The sequence below is a fragment of the Enhydra lutris genome, unplaced genomic scaffold (genome assembly GCF_002288905.1).
Source record: "Enhydra lutris kenyoni isolate GAN:26980312 unplaced genomic scaffold, ASM228890v2 scaffoldscaffold73, whole genome shotgun sequence".
NCBI classification, from domain to species: Eukaryota; Metazoa; Chordata; class Mammalia; order Carnivora; family Mustelidae; genus Enhydra; species Enhydra lutris.
In genome coordinates, this window is record NW_019154157.1 from 3,577,962 (window position 1) to 3,599,145 (window position 21,184).

Below are 21,184 nucleotides of genomic sequence, written 5' to 3' on the forward strand. Positions count from 1 at the left end.
AGGGGACTTGGCCTCCTCCTTCACCGGTGACTTGGCCTTCTCTGGGGACTTGGCCTTCTCTGGAGACTTGGCCTCCTCCTTCACCGGGGACTTGGCCTTCTCAGGTGACTTGGCCTCCACAGGGGACTTGGCCTCTTCCTTAGCTGGGGACTTGGCCTCTTCCTTAGCTGGGGACTTGGCCTTCTCTGGAGACTTGACCTCAGTTGGAGATTTTGCTTCTTCTTTCATGGGAGATTTAGCTTTCTCAGGGGACTTCACCTCAGCTGGAGATTTAGCCTCTTCCTTAGCTGGGGACTTGGCCTCAGCTGGTGATTTTCCTTCTTCTTTCATGGGGGACTTAGCCTTTTCTGGGGACTTGGCCTCTTCCTTCACTGGGGACTTGGCCTCAGTTGGGGACTTAGCTTCCTCCTTCTCTGGGGACTTGGCTCCAACTGGTGACTTGGCCTCTTCCTTTTCTGGAGATGCAGCCTCTTCTGCTGGGGGAGATTTTGCTTCTTCTTCTCCCCCTTCTGCTTCCTCCTCCTCACCTTTCTCCTCTTTGGCCTCTTTCTCTTCTTCTTCAGTCACTTCTTCAGTCACTTGGATCTCTTCTGTCTGTTCCTCCAAAATCACGGTTTCCTTCTCTGATTTTTCTACCACCTTGATCTTCTCTTCACTTTTGACCTTTATATGAGTGGATGTAGAGGGGATTTTGGGAAGTCCTTCTGGAAGGGAGAAAGGACTGGAGCCAAAGCCAATCCGACATTCTTCACCCTCCAGGAGTTTTCTGCAGAATGGATAACAGAACACATTACTATTATTAACTCAGAGCAGACTGATGAGTTGGGGGTCTTCTTGAGTTACTCTGAAGATCCACAGAATCCAATGATAAGGACTTTGGTGGAGGAAGCAATGTGAATGGTGGACAATTTGAGTCTGGAAATAGTCACTTAGCGAATCATCCCAGGGACAACCCAGAATCTGTACCCCAATGGCACTGCTCTTGTTTTATGCGGCTAAGGCTGCAACTTCTAAAACAATGCCCCCACCCCAAAATGGCCCTCGAGAGAGAACACCTATATTAGCAAAAATTACAGTAACTATCCCTCAACTAAAATATTCAAGAGGAAGGTGGGAGCCTGAGCAAATAATTTCACATTTATAAATTTGGACTTCTGGAGACTTAACATTAACATAAGAGGTCTTAGAATCCCACTGGAATTTCAAGAGTCCCCAGTCACTTATACTCTCATCCTCTGAGTTTTAGGAATAGGGTGGGGATGGCAGTGTCTGCTCTTTCCTACTCAGTAAGTATGTGACCTCAACCAAGCCATTCTGACTCTTAAAGTCTCAGTTTCTTCATTGGCAAAAAGAGGGTCATAAGAACCCCTCCCTCAGAGGGTTGTTTCGATGAGATAATAAATAAAAAGGACCTGGCAGTGCCTGACTCAATAGGTGTAGGGATTACCCTACACCTGCGCTTTGCAAACTTAACAGCATACAAATCCCCCAGGGATCTGTTTAAAATGCAGATTCTGATTCGGTAGGTCTGGGGTGGGGCCTGAGAATCTGCCTTTCCAACACGTTTGTGAAGATGCTGATTGTGCTGGTTCACCCACTGCATTCTGAGCAGCAAGATTACAGACTAGACCCAAGAGGTGGGACATGAAGGGTCACCTGCCAGCAACTGGGAGAGATCACTGGGTCAGCCTGCTCCGCAGCAACAAACTGCTCTGCTGGGAGGTCTAAGGGCCATCTCCTGGCTACCATTTACTGAGGGCCTTCTCTACAGCCACCCAGCTGTACCCGGATTTGCTTCAGAACTGGATTAGTTCCTCCTCCCCATGGCCCTGTGACAGGAGTACTGTTACCATCTCCATTTTACTTCCCCAGGAAACAAAAGCCCAGGGAGCTAAAAACAAAACAAAACAAAACAAAAAAAGCGCTAAGTGAGTTGTCCCTCTGACAACTCAGGTACCTCCTTTCCCTCCAAAGCAAGCCTCTACCTGGCCAGATTTGGTGAGGGGTGAGGAACGTTAATTCTCTAAGTCACTGGCAGAATGAAAAGAAGCCACCCTCGAGACCTCTTTCAGAAAGTAGAATGACTGTTGCTAGGGCCAGAGGAAAGGAGGAAAAAGGAGTGGGGAGTAATTCTTTAGTGAGCACAGGATTTCAGTTTGGGAAGATGGAAAAAGTTCTAGAGATAGATGGTGGTGACGGTTGCACAAGGTAAATGTATGTAGTGCCCCTGAATGGTATACTTAAAAACGGTTAAATAGCAAATTCCATATCCTATACATTTTACCACCAAAAAAAAAAAAAAAAAAAAATTCTTTTTTGTCTCTAAGATAGGCAGGTCATCTTGCTGGGAACCTGAAACTCAGTGCAAAGCTTCTCATAAGAACACAAGGGCTCCCCACCATCCCAAGGCCCCCCCCAGCCCACCTCACCTGTAAGCGGCAATCTCAATATCCAGAGCCATCTTGACATTGAGCAGGTCCTGGTACTCTCGGAGCTGGGCTGCCATCTCCCACTTGGTGTTCCTCAGCTCAGCATCCAGCTGCTGGATGGCTTCCTGGGGAGGTGAGGTCACACACACATCACGCACTAGCCAGCGTCTGGCCCTCGGCAACGGAGAAGCTGGAGCACACCAGGCAAACCCAAAGCAGTCCCATCTAGCTAGACTCACTGGGGCCAACACCCACACTGCCAAAGCTATGGGAGCCTCATTCGCGGACGTGGAAACTACCTGGAAGAAAAATCCTGCTGCATGTCTGTACAACCTCAGCCTGGGGAGTGATTTAGAATGAAACACACCAGCCACCAACAATGGTTATCAATGGTCAGTGGGATGACAGGTGAAGTTTTAGAGATCTTTTGAACTTAGAAAACACTCTGCAAAACAGAGCCTTGTCTGCTTTGGCTTCCGGTGCTCCTAAGTACCTAGTAAGGGCTGAGGAAACACCTGTGGCTGAGGACTGAAGTCATACACAGAAACCCTCTAAATAGCGATGGAAACTTCTCCCCTGTCCCCAGGCTCACTTAGCCACTGCTGAAAGTGAACCATTAGGGCTGATTTTTATTGCCTCTTTTTTGCTTTCTCCATTTCCTAATTTATCCACAGTCCCCATATATTAACTCACATGAGGTCTTTAGAACTGTCATCTTCGGGGTGTCTGGGTGGCTCTGATGGTTAAGCGTCTACCTTTAGCTGGGGTCATGATCCCAGGGTCCTGGGATTGAGCCTCACATCGGGCTCCCTATTCGGTGGGGAGTGTGTTTTCCCCTCTGCCTCTGCCTCTCTCCCTGTTCATGCTCTCCCTCTCTCAAGTGAATAAATAAAATCTTAAAAAAAAAAAAAAAGAGTCATTTTCTTTTGCCAGCTATCTTTAATGGAAGGAATCTGCCAAGGCCTTCCCTAGGCTACCCACGTTTGCAGATGCTGGTTATAGTTTACCAAATGCCCACCATGACCCACACCCCGCTGAGCAGGCTCACACTCATCTCATGGAAAGTCTGTCCATCTCTTTAACCTTCACAGCTCTGCAAAGTGGACATGCTTTTTCTTTTCCCCCATTGCACTGGAGGAATTCAGATTCAAAGAGGCAGATAAGTTTCCTGGGGCCACTCAGCTAGAAAGACATACTGGTACCCCTTGCATGTCTGACTCCAAGGCCCATCCATGGTCTCCACCACTACAACCCTGCTGAGAGAGGGACAGTGACTTGTCCAGGATCACCTGAGCAGGGAAGGTAGTCTGGCTCTCTGCTCCATCCCTGCCCACCTGGTAGGATGTGATGTCAGCCTGATGACGGTCCTCCAGCTCAGAGCGCTGCCTCTCTAGTGACTCCTTGGTGCCTTTGAGAGCCTCTAGTTCTGTAGTCCTGGCCTGTAGCTGGCGGCGATACTCTGTTATCTCCTCCTGTGCTGAGCGCATGGCATCTGTATTGACCTTGGCCGCCTCTGATAGTCGGTCCAGCCTCACTGTGGGAGAAGGAGACAAGGCACAGAGTTAGACACACCCGGATTTGGATTCTAGAGCCCAGATCCCAAAGGTGACACGCATGGCTTGACGACCCACTGAGTGCCCGGTGCCATCTTGGATTCTTAACCTACCCTCTCCTTTGTGATAGGCAAATTACTACCATTCAAAGCCAGCTAGTAATAAGCAATAGATTCAAATCTAGTGTCTGGCTTGTTCCAACAGTCAGACTGTCTCCCCAAATTCAAGATCTGAAACCCCACAGGACAGAGGACGCTCCCATTTCTGGTCCTAATACCTGGTTCAGCTGGGTTGAACCCAGCTGTCAATGCTGGGAATTCAGATGTGAAACTTGGCTGACAGGGCTTAACTCTGAGCTTGTGGTGGAACAAGGTAAAGAGCCTGTGACCTCTAGAGGCGTGAAGGTGCTGTGAGCCACTAGAAGCCACAGCCCCTTCCTTGCAGGTTTTGGTTCTGCAGAGCCCAAGCCTGGGGGGCCCACATGCCAGCTTCTCTGTCCCTTCCCCCACCTGGCTGTGCATTCTCTAGCACAGGAGTCCTTGTGTCAATGGCAGCCACACCCTGGGCCCTGTGAACAATGGGCTGCTGGTTCCCAGAAGACCTTCTAGAACCGGTGGAGGTCTGGAGACTAATCTACGTCTCCTGAAAGTGAATATCGTGAATCCCAAGATAATAAAAGCCACCTTGGGAAGGTGAAGAGGGGAGAAAGGAAGCCAGCTGGGTGGGCCAGAAGTCCTAGAATGGTTTGTCTGTGTAAAGGGCAAAGCCCAAGAGAGCAGAGAGGTTTGCTCTGGGAGGTGTCTTGCTGCAGAGATGGGGGAAGGGAAGGTACTGCCACTGCAAAGGAGAGGAAAATGGGGAAAACAAGGCATCTGAGTCCCAGCTTTCCTGGCTTTCCCTGCTAGCGTTGGCAAAGACAGAAACCATCAAGGTGGGTGAGGCTTCTTACCTCTGTGGACCACAGACCTATTTGAAAATCGCTGGAGCCTGTGCACCCTCTCCCAAGGAAAATACAAAAGTTTTACACAGTTTCAGGAAGGATCATGTAGCTCCCCCTGAGTAAGAGGCTCAGCGGGTCAACCTCCTCCCCTTTCAACCCCCAAAGAAATGAAAACCAGAGAAGGCAAACATTGCCCAAGGTCACCCTGCAGCTGCTGGGCACAGCTTCAGAGCTGCTGCAGCTGCAATCTAGCTGACTCAGAGCGGCATGGAGTTGGAGGAGGGGGGAGCTTGAGAAGCTTCCAGCTTCTCAAGGGGAGAGAGGACATTAAGGCACCACCTCAGCGTCATGCACCCATTGGCTGAGGTGATGGTATCTCCCGGGAGAAAGGATGTGAGAATGCCCCACTGGGGAGGAGCCTGGTAGGGGTCTGGAGAATGAGGTCCCCTGCAGAGTGCAGGCAAGAGGGATGAGCAGTGCTAGGCAGGGAAGGCATGTTACTTTGAAGGGCAAAGGCTCTCCAGTGCCTGTAACTGGAAGCTGGCACTGCTTTGGAACTGTAGAAGGAACCTGATGGAAAGGGGCCTTAGAGTGGGGCTCTCTAATCTTGGGCAGGGGCAACAGAGGGGACCCAGAGTCTCAGGACAGATATAAGGACCCTGGAGGAGGGCAGCCAAAGGACAACCCAGAATTTCAGGGAAGGGAGAGGGGTGTCTCCAGAGACCCGGGGGGAAACTGGTATTTAACAAAGGGGAATGCACTTTGCAGGAGGAGGCTGAACAGCACACCCTCCAGCCCAGCCACCTTTACACAGACTGCACCCGGCCCGGCCAGGAGGGGGCGCCCCCCCCACGCGCCCACGAACCTCGGAACCACTCCTCCGACTGCAGGGTGCTCTGCACTGCGTGGCCTTCAAGTTGCGCGCGGATCTCGCGCAGCGCCGACGTCACGTCGCACTTCAGGGCGTCGCGCGCCTCGGCCTGCGCCTGCGCCTGCGCGGCGCCGCAGCCCTGGATCTGGCCGAGCAGCTCGCCCACTTCCTCCTGGTGGTGACGCCGCAGGTAGCCGCACTCTTCCTGCAGCGCTTGCGCCTTCTTCTGCAGCTCGACGCGCGCCGCCTCGGCCTCCTGCGCAAAGCGCGCAAGTGCGCGCGCCGCCGCCTCGGCCTCCTCCCGCTGCCGGGCCTCGTCGTCTAGGCGCTGGCGCACGTGCGCGATGTCTTCCAGCAGGTGCTCCTGCTCCAGGCGCAGCTGACCGCGCGCCGCGCCCAGGCGCAGTACAGCGCCGCGCATCTCGCGCACCTCTCGCTCGTATAGCTCGCCCATGGCGGCGCGGCCAGCGTGCTGCTGCCGCAGCGCCGCCGCCTCGCCTTCCAGGCTGCGATTGTGAGCCTCAAGCTGCCTCACCTTGTCGATGTAGCCCGCGAAGCGGTCGTTCAGCGCCTGCAGCTGCTCCTTCTCGCTGCGGGCCGCTGCTGCTGCCACCACGCAGCCCTCCGGTCCGTTGCTCAGCGTGTCTAGCGAGTCGGTGCTTGAGGTGGCTGCTGCGCCTCGGAAGCGGCTCGGGGAGGCTGACACGGAGCTCACGGATGTCCGCGCCCAGGAGTGGAAGCCACTGGATGAACCCGCAGCAGAGCGCGCTCCGCCCGCGCCGCCCTTGCGGGCCAGCGCGTAGTGCAGGCTGCCGCCTCCATGTAGCGGAGCGAACGGGGCGCCCAGCAGCGCGTCCGCGCCGCTGAAGCTCATCATGGCGGGAGCAGGTGCGGCCGCCGGCGGAGGGCGATACCCAAGGCCAGGACGGGGCGGGCGGCACTGCGGCAGTACGGGGTTGCCGGCCTTTTTATAGCAGCCGGGTCGGGTCCAGCCCCTTGGCAGTGCGGGGGGGGGGGCAGGAGAGGAGGGCCCCGCCCTCTCTGTCTCCTCCCCAGCTGCCCGGGCCGCTCCGCTCCGCCGCAGTGAGAGGGGCGGGGCAGGGGGACTCTGGAGTGAAGGGGAATCAACGCGGCGTCAGTGGAGCACCCCGAGGTCGGGTTAGGAGGTACAGGACTCCTGGAGTGGAACGGTGGGGACCCCTGGATGCGAGTCAGAAGACCCTGCTACTGTGCTCGGAAATAGAGAAGGGACCCAAAATAGGGAGAGGACAAGGAGTCCTGGTGGGAACAGGAACAGGGTGCCTTTCGGATGGAGCGATGGATGACTCTGTAGTCAGTAGGATGAAGAGACCCCTGAATGGGGGGGGGGGGGCACAAAATTTTCCTGGAAGTTAGGACTCAGGATAGGGGGTGCAGCGTGTCTGGAGCCAGTCCGGAAGAGGGGAGGGAGCAAAGTAATCCTAAATGGACTCATGGTGGATGCTACAGAAGGTAGAGACAGAAGACTCCTGAATAGAAATACTCTTTCCCTAATACCTAGGAAGCCGCCAGGAAGAAATGCAGCCCGCTACGGAATAGGGGAGGGGGACTTGGAGTTGGGAAGGGCGGCAAGGGCACTCTGAATGGGGGTATGGGAGACATCTCAGAGGATGGAGAGAGGGAAGCCAGGATGGGAGACACAGCGGTCCCTGCAGTATAGGAAGGAGACCCTGAAGATGGCCCCAGCAAGGAGGGCCCTCAGTGAAGGAGGCAGAGGGTCCTCTGAATAGGCCAGAGGAACGTGGGTTGTGGGAGGGTCAGAGAACCCAGAGTGGGGCTTCTGTGGGGGCTGGGCATGAAGTTGGGGGGACTAGAGCCTGTGTGGGGTGGGGGCAAGTGACAGGTTGTCCTAAGAGTCATTCAGGTCAGGATCTATGGTCTGAGGTCAGCTTCACAGTTTGCTGGCTAAATGACCTTGGAGAAGTTGTGCCTCCCCTCCCATTTTTCCCATCTGTACCTTGCCCTGGGATAAGCTGCAACTAGAGACCCACCAGAGGCATCTGCTTTTGGGGAGTCTCTGGCTGAACTAGGGAAAGGGAACCCATATACTGCCTGTGGACGCGGCAGCCACTTTGCCACAAGTAGGAAGTCCTTTCTCCCTCTTTCCTCCTCATTTCCTGCACTTTGACTTGTCATCTGTCATCCCTCCCCCTGCACCTCCACAACAGAGAAGTGGATAGTGCAGTGATAGGCATCCCTTATAGCCCCCAGTGAAGTGGTGGGATGCTTCCAGAGCATCAAAATCCCTTACTTCCATAATCTCGGATGGGAGGTCAGATAGATACAGGGGCTCCTGGGATTTGGGGTGCTATGCTGGTGTTATACCACTAACAACTGCTGGTGTTATACCACTTTTCCTTGAGCTTTCATTCTCATGTGAAATGCCTTGGGAGTGGGGGAGGGCTGTGTCCGGTGCTTCAGCACCGAGGACAGGGCCTGCTCCTTTGGTGAGAAAGCGGTTAATCTCTGCCTTTACCTAGGAGCAGGAGAGGAGGGATGTATGTATTATGTATATGTGCCAGGCAGATGGGAACTGAGGAGGGTGCTGAATGATCCTGCAGGACTACTCTGGGAGCTGGGGACCCAGCCCCTCGACCTTCTGCTAGGGCGTCCATTCCCCTGTTTTCTATGAAGTTCTCCCACATACACATCTGGGCTTTCCTGCTCCTCCTTTGGGACTCCCACCATCTTTTTCTGGGAAGGAGCCTTGAGACTCCCCTCCCAGATCTGAGCCTCCCCTCAGGCAGTTACTCAACCCCCACTACACTTCCAGTTTATACTGGTTTTCTTTCTGTGGGCTTCCCAGGATGGGGACAGACAGATTTCCCCCAGAAAAGACTTCTGCCAGTTTGTTTCTCCTTGCTCTCTGCCTCATTTCCAGACCCCTGGTCCTAAAAAGACCCTCAGAGATGAGGAAGTGATGGTACTGTCCCTTTAACCACATTTTACTGGAAGGAGAGTGCGCTTGGAGAAGGAAGGGGGGGAAGGGAGTTTCTGGTTCTGAATGGGGAAGCAGAACATGATGAAGCATTTTCCCCCATTTAAAGATCCAGTCATGAGCCAGTTTGCAGGGGGCAGAGGGGCTCATTTGCAGTCCGTGCTGGGAGGAAGGAGGTGAGTGTCTGGTCTGACGCTTCTTAGAATGACTTCTAGGGGGGCTTGAGCAGAGCCTCTGTGCTCTCATGTGGCTCCCCATTTACTTGTCATTCTGCTTGGCATTTTGCCAGTAGAGCTTTGTTCCTTTGGGTCTTTTCAGTCATTTGCATAACGCAGATGCCTCCTCAGGGTGTGGGATGGTTAATGAGCAGCTGACAGTGAGGAAGAGTGGTGAGGGGAGCTCCTTAAGTGTTGGGGGCCAGGGGTCCAAGATGAATTCTGTCAAGGCCAGGGGACCACAACCATGGGATCACAGCTCCCTGTGAATTCCAAGCAAGAAATCCCAAGCATGATTTGTGTGGCTGGAAAAACAGCATGAGGGTGGGAGCCCTGAGTTCATTCTCCCAAAGGACCCTTCTGACTCATTTCCAGGAAGCCATTTCTAGCCTCCTTTACCTCCACATTTCCTTAATTATCCCCTCCAAGTTCTCTAGTGCTAATCCACTACACTGCCCTTAACCACTCTCATTGGCTGAATGAATGGGTGAATAAATTACATCAGTTCTCCAGCCAAACTTGGGGTCTAGAGGAAATTAAAAATTGTTCTGTCCTGAGTCCTTGGGTCTCAAATTGCTTTCACCTTCCTCCCCTCAATTATTACCATTTGGAAATGAGAAGAATAACAGAGTCATTCATTCATTCATTCATAGAATAACATATTCATTCATTCTTCCATCCACCCATCCATCCATCCATCCATCCATCCATTACCTGTTTACTGAGCACCTGCTTTGTGATAGGCACATACAAAACACTGAGATTACAGAATCCCATAAACCTCTAAAATTGTCTCCCTGAGATGAGGATTCTCAAATCCTTCCCAAATCCTAGTCCAGTATTTCCCAAGGCACCTGCTTGAAGATAATAAGTGTTCCTCCAAAAAAGGAGAGGAAGAGAGGAGTTTCATGGGTGAAGAAGTTAAATAGGGCTCGTGAAGCAGCTCTTGGACCCTGGACTTGGCAATGGACATTGAAAATCCTCCAAAGGTGATTGGAGTGTGCTGTGTTGTCCAAACTTACTTGATCATAGGACTTTCTTGCTCTCAAGTGTCTCCCATAGTGGCCCACACTGAAGGACCCTCTTAGAATTGGGCTCCACCCTGTGTTCTCCCTGGGCTGCTATCTGGGCTCCTGTGGATCATGTCTTTTTTTCTCATAAGAGACAAAATCATGAAAAATGAAAGAAAGATGTTCATTAAAGAGGACATAATGAGGGGCGCCTGGGTGGCTCAGCGGGTTAAAGCCTCTGCCTTCGGCTCGGGTCATGATCCCAGGGTCCTGGGATCGAGCCCCACATCAGGCTCTCTGCTCAACAGGGAGCCTGCTTCCCTTCCTCTCTCTGCCTGCCTCTCTGCCTGCCTGTGATCTCTGTCTGTCAAATATATAAATAAAATCTTAAAAAAAAAAAAAGAGGACATAATGAAACATGGATAACAATTTTCTTGAGTAAGTTCTACATGCAGTGTGGGGTTTGAGCTCATGATCCTGAGACCTAAGTCGCACAGTCTCCTGACTGAGCCAGCCAAGCACCCCTGAATAACAAAATTTTAAAGACTGTTGCAAAATACAAAATATTTGAATACATTTTAACTATGTGTAGATTCACGACGGTACTGTGCAAATAACTCATTTTATTTTGGGGATTGTACTTGTACTTGTCTCAAAAATAACTGTTCATAGTTACACATTTCTTTGGCTTCCTGATTCTCTCATTTAACATCACGCTTTCTCGTTTTTATGCTAAAAATTCTTCCTTCATTAAGACAGGTATCCATTTCCAAACACTAGGATATATATTTGTAACTGGGTTTTGTATTGCATTGTGAAAGCCTTCTCTACACTGTTGCTTGTTCTTGGCATAATGTCACATGTTGTTGATAAACATTCCAAAGTTCTGTGGGAGGTCTTGGGTTCAAAATTCTGCATCACTGTATAGACCACCATAATGGCTACTGTTTATATTATACATAAATGGGAGCACTATGTCAATGGAGAAACTAAGCCAAACTGTCAAACAGTTGATGAAACCAAAAAACTATCAAACCAAACTATCAACCAGTTGTTTTTTTTTTTAACCTTTTAAGGGAAAATTACCTCACAGCCAATTAGTAATGTGGTGAAAACACTTGCAACTAAGAAGCTTATGGCAAAACTATCTAGAACCCCTGTGGGCCCCAAGGTCAGTGCTCTTTGGGAACAGGGCTGCAGTGTGAAGGATAAAGCAGTATACAGCTCTCCATGAACATCGACCAATGTTGCTGTCACTCACTTCATTCACTCAATGCTATGGGATTAGACCCTGTGTTGAGCACTGGGGACTCTAAAGAATGCGACCTCAATTAAGGGAAATCCTCCCCCCACCCAGCCACATGTGTACAGTAGAGAGAACTCAGCCACCACTTTCCCCTTGGTACCTCCTCAAACCATGTTTACTTGATAAGGATGATAGTTGCTATTTCATAGATGAGTAAACTGAGGAAATAAAGTGAGGAAGTGGGTTGCCTGAGTTGACCTACTGATAAAACAGAAGTGAGCCCAGTGTCTCAAATCTTCCAGGACTAAAGTGATGTTGGACACCCAGAGTGGGAACCCACTTCTCTGGCACAGTAGACGCAGATGGCCTGAGGGTGAAGGAATGAGATGCACCCAGAGGGAGAAGAGGTAAGGGTTGGAGTCTGGCCTCTAATGGATCCTCCTTTAAAAAAAAAAAAAAGAAAAAGAAAAATTTTATTTATTTAAGGGAAAGAGGAGGAGGGACAGAGGGAGAGGGAGAAGCAGACTCCCCACTGAGCAGGGAGCCCGACACAGGCTCAATCCCAGGACCCTGAGATCATGACCTGGGCTGAAGGCAGGCACCTAACCAACTGAGCCACCAAGGTGCCCCTGATGGGTCATCTGACTGAGAGTCCCTGTGACCTGTGACCCAATGTCAGCATATCCTTTATGTAAGGGCTCACTCCCAGCCTTGGCATCCTGCACCACTGTGTCTCCTCTCTGGGGAACAGCATGTGACCATGGTTTAAGGGTGCATTTGATGAACTCCTCATTCTCTTCCTTCTTTATTTTTCTTCATAAAATGTGACCTTTTCTCACATTAAATATTGTATGAAAATTGTGACTGATGTAGCATTTTGTTAAAAGTGAAATGACAAATCACATAGAACATTCTGTGTCTTCAGCATATATATATATACACACATTTATATATATAAGTGTTCTTTATATATATTTATACATATTTATATATACATATATTTATACATATATATATATACACACACATATATATATATACACATATAAGTCCAGAACAAGCTATTATTTAACTAAGGTTACATTATATTAAATGGCACTTGCTTGAAAATAACAATTTATAACATTGAAACTTTCAAGAAAAAAGAAGTGACTTTTTTTTCTTATTTTAGAAGTGACCTTTTTCTAACATGGATAGTTTTTATCTCTCTTGTGCTCTCTTCTCCCAGGGGTTGTAAGCTTCATAAGGGCTCAGATATTTGTCTGTTTTATTCACTGTTGCCTTCCTTGGCTCTTGGAACAATAGGTGGCATATGGTAGGTGCCTAACAAGTAGTTGTCCAATGGCTGAGCAGTCTTGCCAGTGAACGCCTGGACATTTCAGCACCAGGCATCTGGACAGCTCCCAGCCCTGTGGGCCCCTGGAGGGAGGCCACTGCAGAACTACTGGGAAAGGCTTGAAAGTGAGCCACCTTAACCCCCCCCCACCCCCCCACCACCAAAGCTTGGAGCCTCCCAATCCCCGCTGGCTGGTCAGTTTTGCTGGGTCTACAGGCCTGTCCACTCTGTTGTCTGCAGACTTCCCTAGTATTCCTTTTCCTCTTGGACTTCAGCAATTATTTGTATATATCTATGAAGATTGCTTCTCAGTCTTTTGGCTAAGATCAAGTGTATCTATCTATGAAGAACTGAGCATTTCTCTTTCTCCTTGTCTCTCTTCCCTTAAATTGTGCCCCACATTCTCGGTCTCCCTTGCCCTGTCCTTTCTCCATTTCTTTCCCCATCCTCTCTCCTTTCCTTCTCCCTGTATCACATCCCTCCTCCTTTCCCCTCCTCCTCTCCCTCCTTAGAGATGTCCTATTTTTGCAGGGCTTGATTTATAGTAAAGGGAGGCAGATTCCCTTCTCCTGCTCCCTTAATGAAGGAAACAGCAAAAACTGAACTACGTGCAGTTTTGCATAAGCCTCCTCCTCCTAGTATCCACCCACAGGTTAACCCCAGGAGACTGGCCCACAGCTGATGAAAGACTGCAGCAGGCCTGTCTGCCTGCCCACTTATCTGTGCCCTCGGGTGGCACCAGGTGGGAAGCCGAATTCTGCAGCAAAGGTCATGGACTTGTGGGTGGATTTACTGATCCCCCAATTACCCTTGCTCCAACTCCCTTTGTGGGTAATCATGAATGAATGATTTGGGGCTGTGGTTCCTGAGAGTAGGAGTGAAATGATTCATTGGTCTTTCCTAAGGGACCAGTTCTAGCAACTAGGTGAGGTTTGCTGTGTTACGCATGCTCTAGAGCTGTCATATTCTTGTTACCTAGGGCAAAGGGCTAAGCAACAATAGGAATGAGGGCTCTCAGCTAAGGAGGGGAGGAGGTATCTTTGATTTAAGCCCTGGCCTTGCTTATCCCTGTAACCCTATGCACTTTGTGGTCTGGGAATTGGAGGCTCAGAGAGGTTGAGTGACTTGCCCTAGGATGCACAGCTAGAAAGTGGTGGAGCTGGGATTGGAATTCAGGTCAATGGATTCCATTGCAGGAGGTATACTGAACTATAGGATTGTCCTACCACCTTTCACACTTATGGGAAGGCCCAGCTAGGTTTCCATAGGATCACTGCCTTAGAAATGGACCCAACACTTTCCCAATTTCGTCAAGCTGGTTGGGGCTTTGCTCAGGGGGACTGTTTCATCACCTTGGTGGAAGAAAGGGTTGTTGGGAACCAGCTTTGTGTCTGGGGGAGGAGGCTTTCCAGGCAATACGGTCAGGAAGTTAAAATGACAGCCAACTCAGCTTTCTGGATGACCTGACCTGAGGAGAGACTGCTAAGTAGAAAGTGCTCATGGAGCCATAATTGATCTGGAATCATCCAGAAAAACAATTTTGGCAACCTCCACATGGTGATCACCTGCCTGCCGCATGCTGGCCACCTACCTATGGTATCTGCAACAATTCCACTAGATCTGCAGGGTATCTTCTAGTAAAGAGTAGATCATCTAGGTCAGAGAAAGAAAGTGACCTGCCAAGGTTACCGAGCAATGTAGGTAGGGGCTGTCACTCACACCTAGGCCTCCTATACTTCCCAGTTTCCACAAGGGCTGGGGGTGGGGGGCAGAGGGGAAGGTTTCAGTGATGTTCTATCTCTTTGTTCCAGAGGAGAAAGCAGTAGATAGATAATTTTAGGAAGTTACATGTCAATGAGTTTAAATTGGGTGTGTTGGGGCTTGAGGGGAGAACTATCAGTTGGATAAAAGGTCATTCCTGGGATGGCTGGGTGGCTCAGTCAGTTAAGCGTCTGCTTCTGGCTCAGGTGATGACCCCAGGGTCCTGGGATTGAGCCCTATTTCAGGCTCCCTGCTTGGTGGGGAGTCTGCTTCTCCCTCTCCCTCTGCCTGTCACTCCCCCGGCTTGTGTGCACTCTCTCTCTGTGTAAAATAAATAAAAAAATATTTTTTTTAAAAAAGTCATTCCTGATGGTCAGTGTTGGCAGGTAAATGAGGTATTACTGGGCTTTAAAAGAGGCTCCTGCAAGTGGGCATGTCCTTGGGCTTGGTGGACATGAAGCTTGCTTTACTCAGCCTGTCGCTCTGCAGTCAGGCTGTGTGAAGACACAAGGGACCATCCAAGAGCAGCAAATGCCAGCAGGGAGGAGACATGCCAGCAAAGTTTCTGAAACCTCTTCCTCAGCCCTGAGCCAGGCACCTGCAATAGACAGAACATTGCAGGACCCCAAACTGGACCTGGACTGGGGATTCAGTCACGCATACCAGAAAAATCTCTGCTCGGTACCTGACTGCTTTTTGGCTTTCGGAAGTTAGTGGTGGAGGAGGGAAGAGACAGAGCTGACCTTGAGGTCTTTGCTTTCTTAGGGGGAGTTAGTGGAAATAATATGCTTTTTATTAAAATTTTAAAAATAATTCTGCCTCAGTGCTGGTCACCAATGCATATTCCCAGGTCCACCCAGATCCTCAAATCAGGATCTCTGGTGAAGGGGTTTGGAGAGATGCATTCTGAGCCAGTATTGCTAGAGCAGAACTGCTTCCAAATCTGTTCTCAGCCAATCTTCCAAGTTCACTGATTGAGCTCCCGCTCTTGCCTTTTAAACACATTCTCTCATTTAGGTGTCACAGCCACTCTAATAAGCTCTGGTAAGAAAATTGAGGCCTGGAGAGGTTAAATCGCCCACCAAGCACAAAACTTCACAACCTGGCTCTAGAAAGCCACCCTATCCCACCTTCCTGTCTTTGCTCATGACCAGATCTCTCCCAGGAATGCCTTCATCCTTCTCCATGTGCCTTGTGCCCTGCGCATTATTTAAGTGTATGTCCTGGGTCCTAGATAATGGACCTGGGTCCCTGGTGCCCATGCCTTCTGACCTGTGGGTGCAGGTAATGGTCTTTGCACCTGGGGCTCAGGGTGTGTGCAGTGGGCAAACCAACTGTAGGGACATAAACACGTGAGGCACAGATAGGAGGGCACAAGAATGTGCCCTGCTGGTGGCTTTGGTAGAGGTAGGACTGGATGGAATGGACAGAGAGAAATCATATGCCCTCCCCCGCCCGCATCCCTCCCTGCCCAAATTTCTTCTGCCCTCCAGGGTCGCCTCCATGGAGTTCTTAATTCTGCCATATTCTCTTTGACACTGAGCTTCTTGTCTGAAACTCTTTCCCTCACTCCAGTATTCACTCTCTACCCCTCCTTCCTATCCTTCAGGTACTTTCCCTAACCCCCAAAGTTTTGATAGCTGATTCCTTTTAGGCTCCCACAACCTCTCTGTCTTTCTGACATTCTAGCCCTAATAAAAGGGCTATTTATTTGCTCTTAATGGAACTATGAGCTCCAACAAGGGCAAGAACCATCTCTTATTCAATGTTGCTTCTCTAAGATCTGGTACCAGAAAGCTGGCTCAGTGAAGTTTGTTATATGAATAAATGCCAATTGATGGTGACTTCCTATGATCTCTACTCCACCTTACGCATCTAATTATAATCCATCTTAGGGCACCTGGGTGGCTCAGTCGGTTGAGCATCTGCCTTCGGCTCAGGTCATGATCTCAGGGTCCTGGGATCAAGCCCTGCGTGGGGCTACCTGCCCGGCAGGGAGCGTACTTCTCCCTCTTCTTCTATGTGCTCGTTCACACACTCTCTCAAATACATACATACATACATACATACATACATACTTAAAATCCATCTTGGACTGCATTTCACAAGCCGGAATCCAAGGAAGCCAAGCTAAAGCCCTCAGCGAAAGGAGAAAACTGAGGCTCCGTGGCCGGTGACAGGTCTGACTCCCAGCCAATCGATATACTGTAGCTCCCAGCTGCCTTGTTTCTGGGTCTGTGGCTGGAGCTCCTTGAGGGCAGGAACCAAGACTTGGACATTATTTCCTGGCTTGGCAGGGCGCTTTGCCTATTATCACAAACATTGCCATTTACCAGTGCTTACAAGGTGCCAAGCCCTTTATATGCATTTTTCCCACAGTTTACACAGGAAAGTGTACACAGGAAAGGAAGGTGCAATTATCCCCATTTAGAGATGAACAAACTGAGGCAAGGTAAGTAACTGCATATTTATCCATGTGTCTTCTAGTTCCTTTCATACATTTATGCAGGTTCCACTGAAGCCTCACCAAACTTGTCATCAAACCCATTTTCCGGAGCAAGAACCCGAGGCCCCAGGACTACAGAGCCGATTCCTCTGCCTCCAGAATGCCGGCCCGCAATCCGACTTGAAACGAATCGCGCCGGCAACAGCGCCCCCTGCAGGCGGCGACGGCCACGCCTGCGCCACTTTCAGCCCCGCCCCTCGGCGCCGGAAACGCCCGAATTCTCCCTCCCGCCTCCGAAGATTATCGAGCGCTCCCCCAAAGGTCCGGGCGCGGAGAATCCCGGCGCAGAGCGTTCAGCCGGGACCCGACTTCCCGGCAGCCTTAGTCGCTGCGGCTTCGGGTCAGAGCCATCCCCGGGGACCGCGGGAAGGTGGAGGCGGCCTTCGCTGCCGTCGTCTCCTTCGTCGTGAGTAACGCCCAGATAGACGCCGAGGGGCTTCTGGGAGGGCCCGACGCCCACCCTGGCGAGCAGGAGGCGGGGCTCTGGGAGGGGCTCCTACGGCAGAGGCTCTTCCCTGGGGGACAGTGCCACAGCAGCAGCCTCCCCCTCCTGAGACCTCAGTTTCTGCACCTGTAAAATGGGGCTCGCGACACTTCCATAACTGCAAAAGCCGGGATTTCGTCCAGCCTTTTCAGAATTCCCCTCCCCCAGGCAGGCACCGAGAAATCAGAGCTGGGTCAGGCTCTCTCGTGTGGACGTGCGGAGCTCTGGGATCGCCTTCTCTTGCTGCGTTAGTACTCCTGAGACTGGAGAGTCCTAGCGGTTGGGAACTAGCCCCTTCCATGTGGAACAGGCGCCCCGCAGCCTAGGATGTGACAGACATGAGACATGGCCATGCCAGTAACAAGTATCCGTGCCAGCTCAAATTTATTGAGCACTTACTGTGTGCTGGCTTTACATGAAGCCCAACACACATGTTATTTCCACCTCACCACAGCCCTTTCTGGTAGGGTACTGTTCTTGCCACCCCCAGTTGACTGAGGAGGTGTTTGAGGCCCAGAATCACAGAATAGTAACCAGTCCAAGGTTTTCCAGCTAAAAAGTGGCTAAAGCAGCAGTCCACAGCCTTACCCCCTATAATGTTCTGAGAAATGTTTGACCTGGAAGGCAGAATGGCGGACTGGGAAAAATGACAAGGGCCTACCAGTATTAATAATATCTACCATGAATGGAGCACTAAATATGTGTTGGGAGCTGGCCTAAGGGCCAACAACCTTTATACTGCTGACAGTGACCCTACACTATAGGTTTTGTTTTTTCTACTTCACGGATGAGGCTCAGAGGTCCTCATAGGTCTCACTGCTACTAAAAAGCTGGGTCATCGGTGGAGCATTCTGCCTACCTGTATATTGCTCTTAGGAAGATCCCACTCTTTATTTTTTTTTAAGATTTTATTTATTTATTTGAGAGAGAGAGAGAGATCACAAATAGGCAGAGAGGCAGGCAGAGAGAGGAAGGGAAGCAGGCTCCCCACTGAGCAGAGAGCCCAATGCAGGGCTCGATCCCAAGACTCTGAGATCATGACCTGAGCTGAAGGCAGAGGCTTTAACGCACTGAGCCACCCAGGTGCCCAAGATCCCACTCTTTAAAAAAAAAAAAAAAAAAGAATAATAATAAAAAGAAGACCTGACTCTTCTCTCAGTCTTAGTTTTCCCCTTCTGTAAAATGGGAGGCTTGGGTAGAAGGACCCTGGACATTGTTTCCGGAGCTCACATAATTTGATTTTTAAGTAGCATTGACATGATGTCTGGAGTCCTGGGTTTGTTCCCAGTTACCTGCGATTTGGGAATGCCTTGGCCAAGTCCCATGTACCTCTGAGCCTCAATTTCCCCCTTCATAAAATGTAGAGACTAGACCATCCTAATTGCAATGGCACCTTCTGGCTTTAATATTTTATGACTGCGGGGGAAGAGACAAGTTGAGGTTCAGCAAACCTTGCATCCCCTGAGAACTTATAATAAATTGTGAGTCTGCCACTTCACTCAGAACATCCTTGACGGTAGGCTTCCAAGGACAGATCCTCTACATGGGTGAAGGGGAACAGCGACCTCCAGTGGATTAGCAGTGACTGCTGGGGGAGGCTCACTCCTCCAGTGATTCAGAGCTCTCTGCTTAGATCAGACCAACCTAAGGCTGAATTCCAGCCCCCCCACCTCCCAGCGGGGCACTTCAAGCAAGTCACCTATCCTGTTTGTGCCTCAGTATCTACATCTGTAAAATGGGGGTGCTAATAATACCAGCTTCTTTGGAGATTGGGTGGAAAATGTAGGCAGATAAACTCGACCCCATTTCTGGCCTAGAAACCCCTCCATAAACAACTGTTATCGCTTGTGTCTACAGCGCCATCCCAGGGATTAGGAGAGTTCCTGAGTCTGGACCCTGCCACCCTCTGCCCTCCTGGGACCAAGGTGGTGCTGGGAGTGAGGGAGGAGGAGTAGAGTCCCACTGAGTCAGCAGGGTACCCAGATAAGAGAAATATCCCCCACCCCTGAGGTGGCTGGTATAGCCTGCCAGCCCTGATGGTGGCCAAAGGAGCATGAACGGGCATTCCTGCACGTCCCTGGCTGGCAGCAGCCCCCGGGGTGGGGCAGAGGCCATCTGAGGACAGAATAGGCAGAGGAATTGTGTCAGGACAGCTGCACTGTGTGCCAGCGGCTGCGGCTAGGTGCAGGCTCATGGTTCCAGAAGAGACGGCTGAAGTGCGTGCTGTGTGTCAGGCTTTAATGAAGCATGTTCACATCTGTCCTATGTCCCCCGGACAGGGCTGGGTGACACAGAACAGGATTTTCCACCTGCAATATGGAGACGCTACTCCTGGGTGCCTGTGGGTGAGCTGCAGGGGGTCAGGAGCCCCCAAAACTGTGTGCACGATTGTGTGATTCTCCAAGAGGTGCAAGACCCCTCCCCCCCCCCGCCGAAGTTTTAGGTTTAGAAGTCAGAAGAATTGGTCTAAGACACCCTCATGCTAGTAAATGGCATTGTGTGACTGGGCAGTGGCCGAACCGCCCACCCTCGCCCCTCAAACTCCCTCCCTTCCTTCCCTTCTTTCATCATCCAGTCACCACACATTTTTTTTTCTTTTTCTTTTTTTAATTTATTTATTTGACAGAGAGAGACACAGCGAGAGAGGGAACACAAGCAGGGGGAGTGGGAGAGGGAGAAGCAGGCTTCCCACTGAGCAGGGAACCCAATGTGGGGCTCGATCCCAGGACCCTGGGATCATGACCTGAGCCAAAGGCAGATGCTTAAGGACTGAGCCAACCAGGCACCCCCACACATTTCTCGAGACCTGTTCAAGGCCTAGGCCTGCAACTGGGAATCCCAGCTCCTCTTACCAGGAGCAAATAAGGAGCCAGTTTTATAAGGGCAGATAGAAGGGCAAGTCCAGAGGCTGTGGGAGACAGGAGGGGAGTGCTGGTTCACTGTGGCCTTGGGCAGATCATTAACCTTTCTAAGCTTCAGTCTCCCCCTTTCCCATAGGCCCAATGGCGCCACTTTCAGGATGGGGTGAGGATGGAGGAGATAAAGGATTCCCCTTGGGAACAGGCCAGAGGGAAGAGAATTCGTGTGGGAGTGACGGATCTGGCCCCAATCTCCTCTCTGCCTGGTCTCACTGGGTCACCCCAGACACCTCCGTAGGGCCTCAGGGTCCTACCCACACAGAGAGGGAGCCTGGCGGCCCAGTTTTCCATGGGCAAATGCACACAGGCTTTGGGAGCTCCAAGAAAGGTGAGCAATCAGGGAGAGCTTCCCAAAGGAGATGGCATACCCAAGGCCCGAAGGAAGGAGAACAGGGATCATGAGAGAGCTGAGAGGGGTTCCTGGCAGAACCCCTGCATGTGATGGAGGAATTTGGGGGTGAGGCCCTGGGTGAGGGTAGAAGGGAAGAGAAGAGTGGGGTAGTCCTCGAGCTCCAGCACTTACTAACTGGTGGAGTTAATGGTGAAGAGCACGGCTTCTGCATCAGGTGGGCTGGGGTTTCAAGGCTACCCACCATTGCTTCATTAAAGACCCCGGGGGGCACCTGGGAGGCTCAGTCCCTTCAAGTCTGCCTTCGACTTTGACTCAGATCATGATGTTAGGGTCCTGGGATCAAGCCCCACATCGGGCTCCTTGCTCAGCACTTGCGTGAGCTCCCCACTCCCCACCTCAAATAAATAAAATTGTAAAAAAAAAAAAAAAAAAAAAATTTTAAATAAGGCCCTCCGTAAGTTTTTACCCTATCTAAGCCTCAGTTACTACCATCTGGGAAATGGGGGTAAAATAACAACCCATTCAAAAGGATGTGGGATATTATATGATGCCAGTTATAGGAAATATCCAGGAGTAGGGAAATCTA

The 21,184-nt window shown here is 50.7% G+C and overlaps 1 protein-coding gene across 1 annotated transcript in view; it reads right to left on the reverse strand.

Annotated features, from left to right (window-relative positions):
* LOC111160049 (neurofilament heavy) overlaps positions 1 to 6,670 on the reverse strand; it is an 8,568-nt gene extending 1,898 nt beyond the window's left edge. Inside the window, 6 exon segments of the mRNA XM_022522848.1 lie at positions 1 to 156; positions 199 to 342; positions 433 to 766; positions 2,430 to 2,554; positions 3,764 to 3,963; positions 5,788 to 6,670. The exon segment at positions 1 to 156 is cut by the window's left edge and continues 9 nt beyond it. Coding sequence (XP_022378556.1) covers positions 1 to 156; positions 199 to 342; positions 433 to 766; positions 2,430 to 2,554; positions 3,764 to 3,963; positions 5,788 to 6,670 — 1,842 coding nt within the window.
* Between the last annotated feature and the right edge of the window lie 14,514 nt (positions 6,671 to 21,184).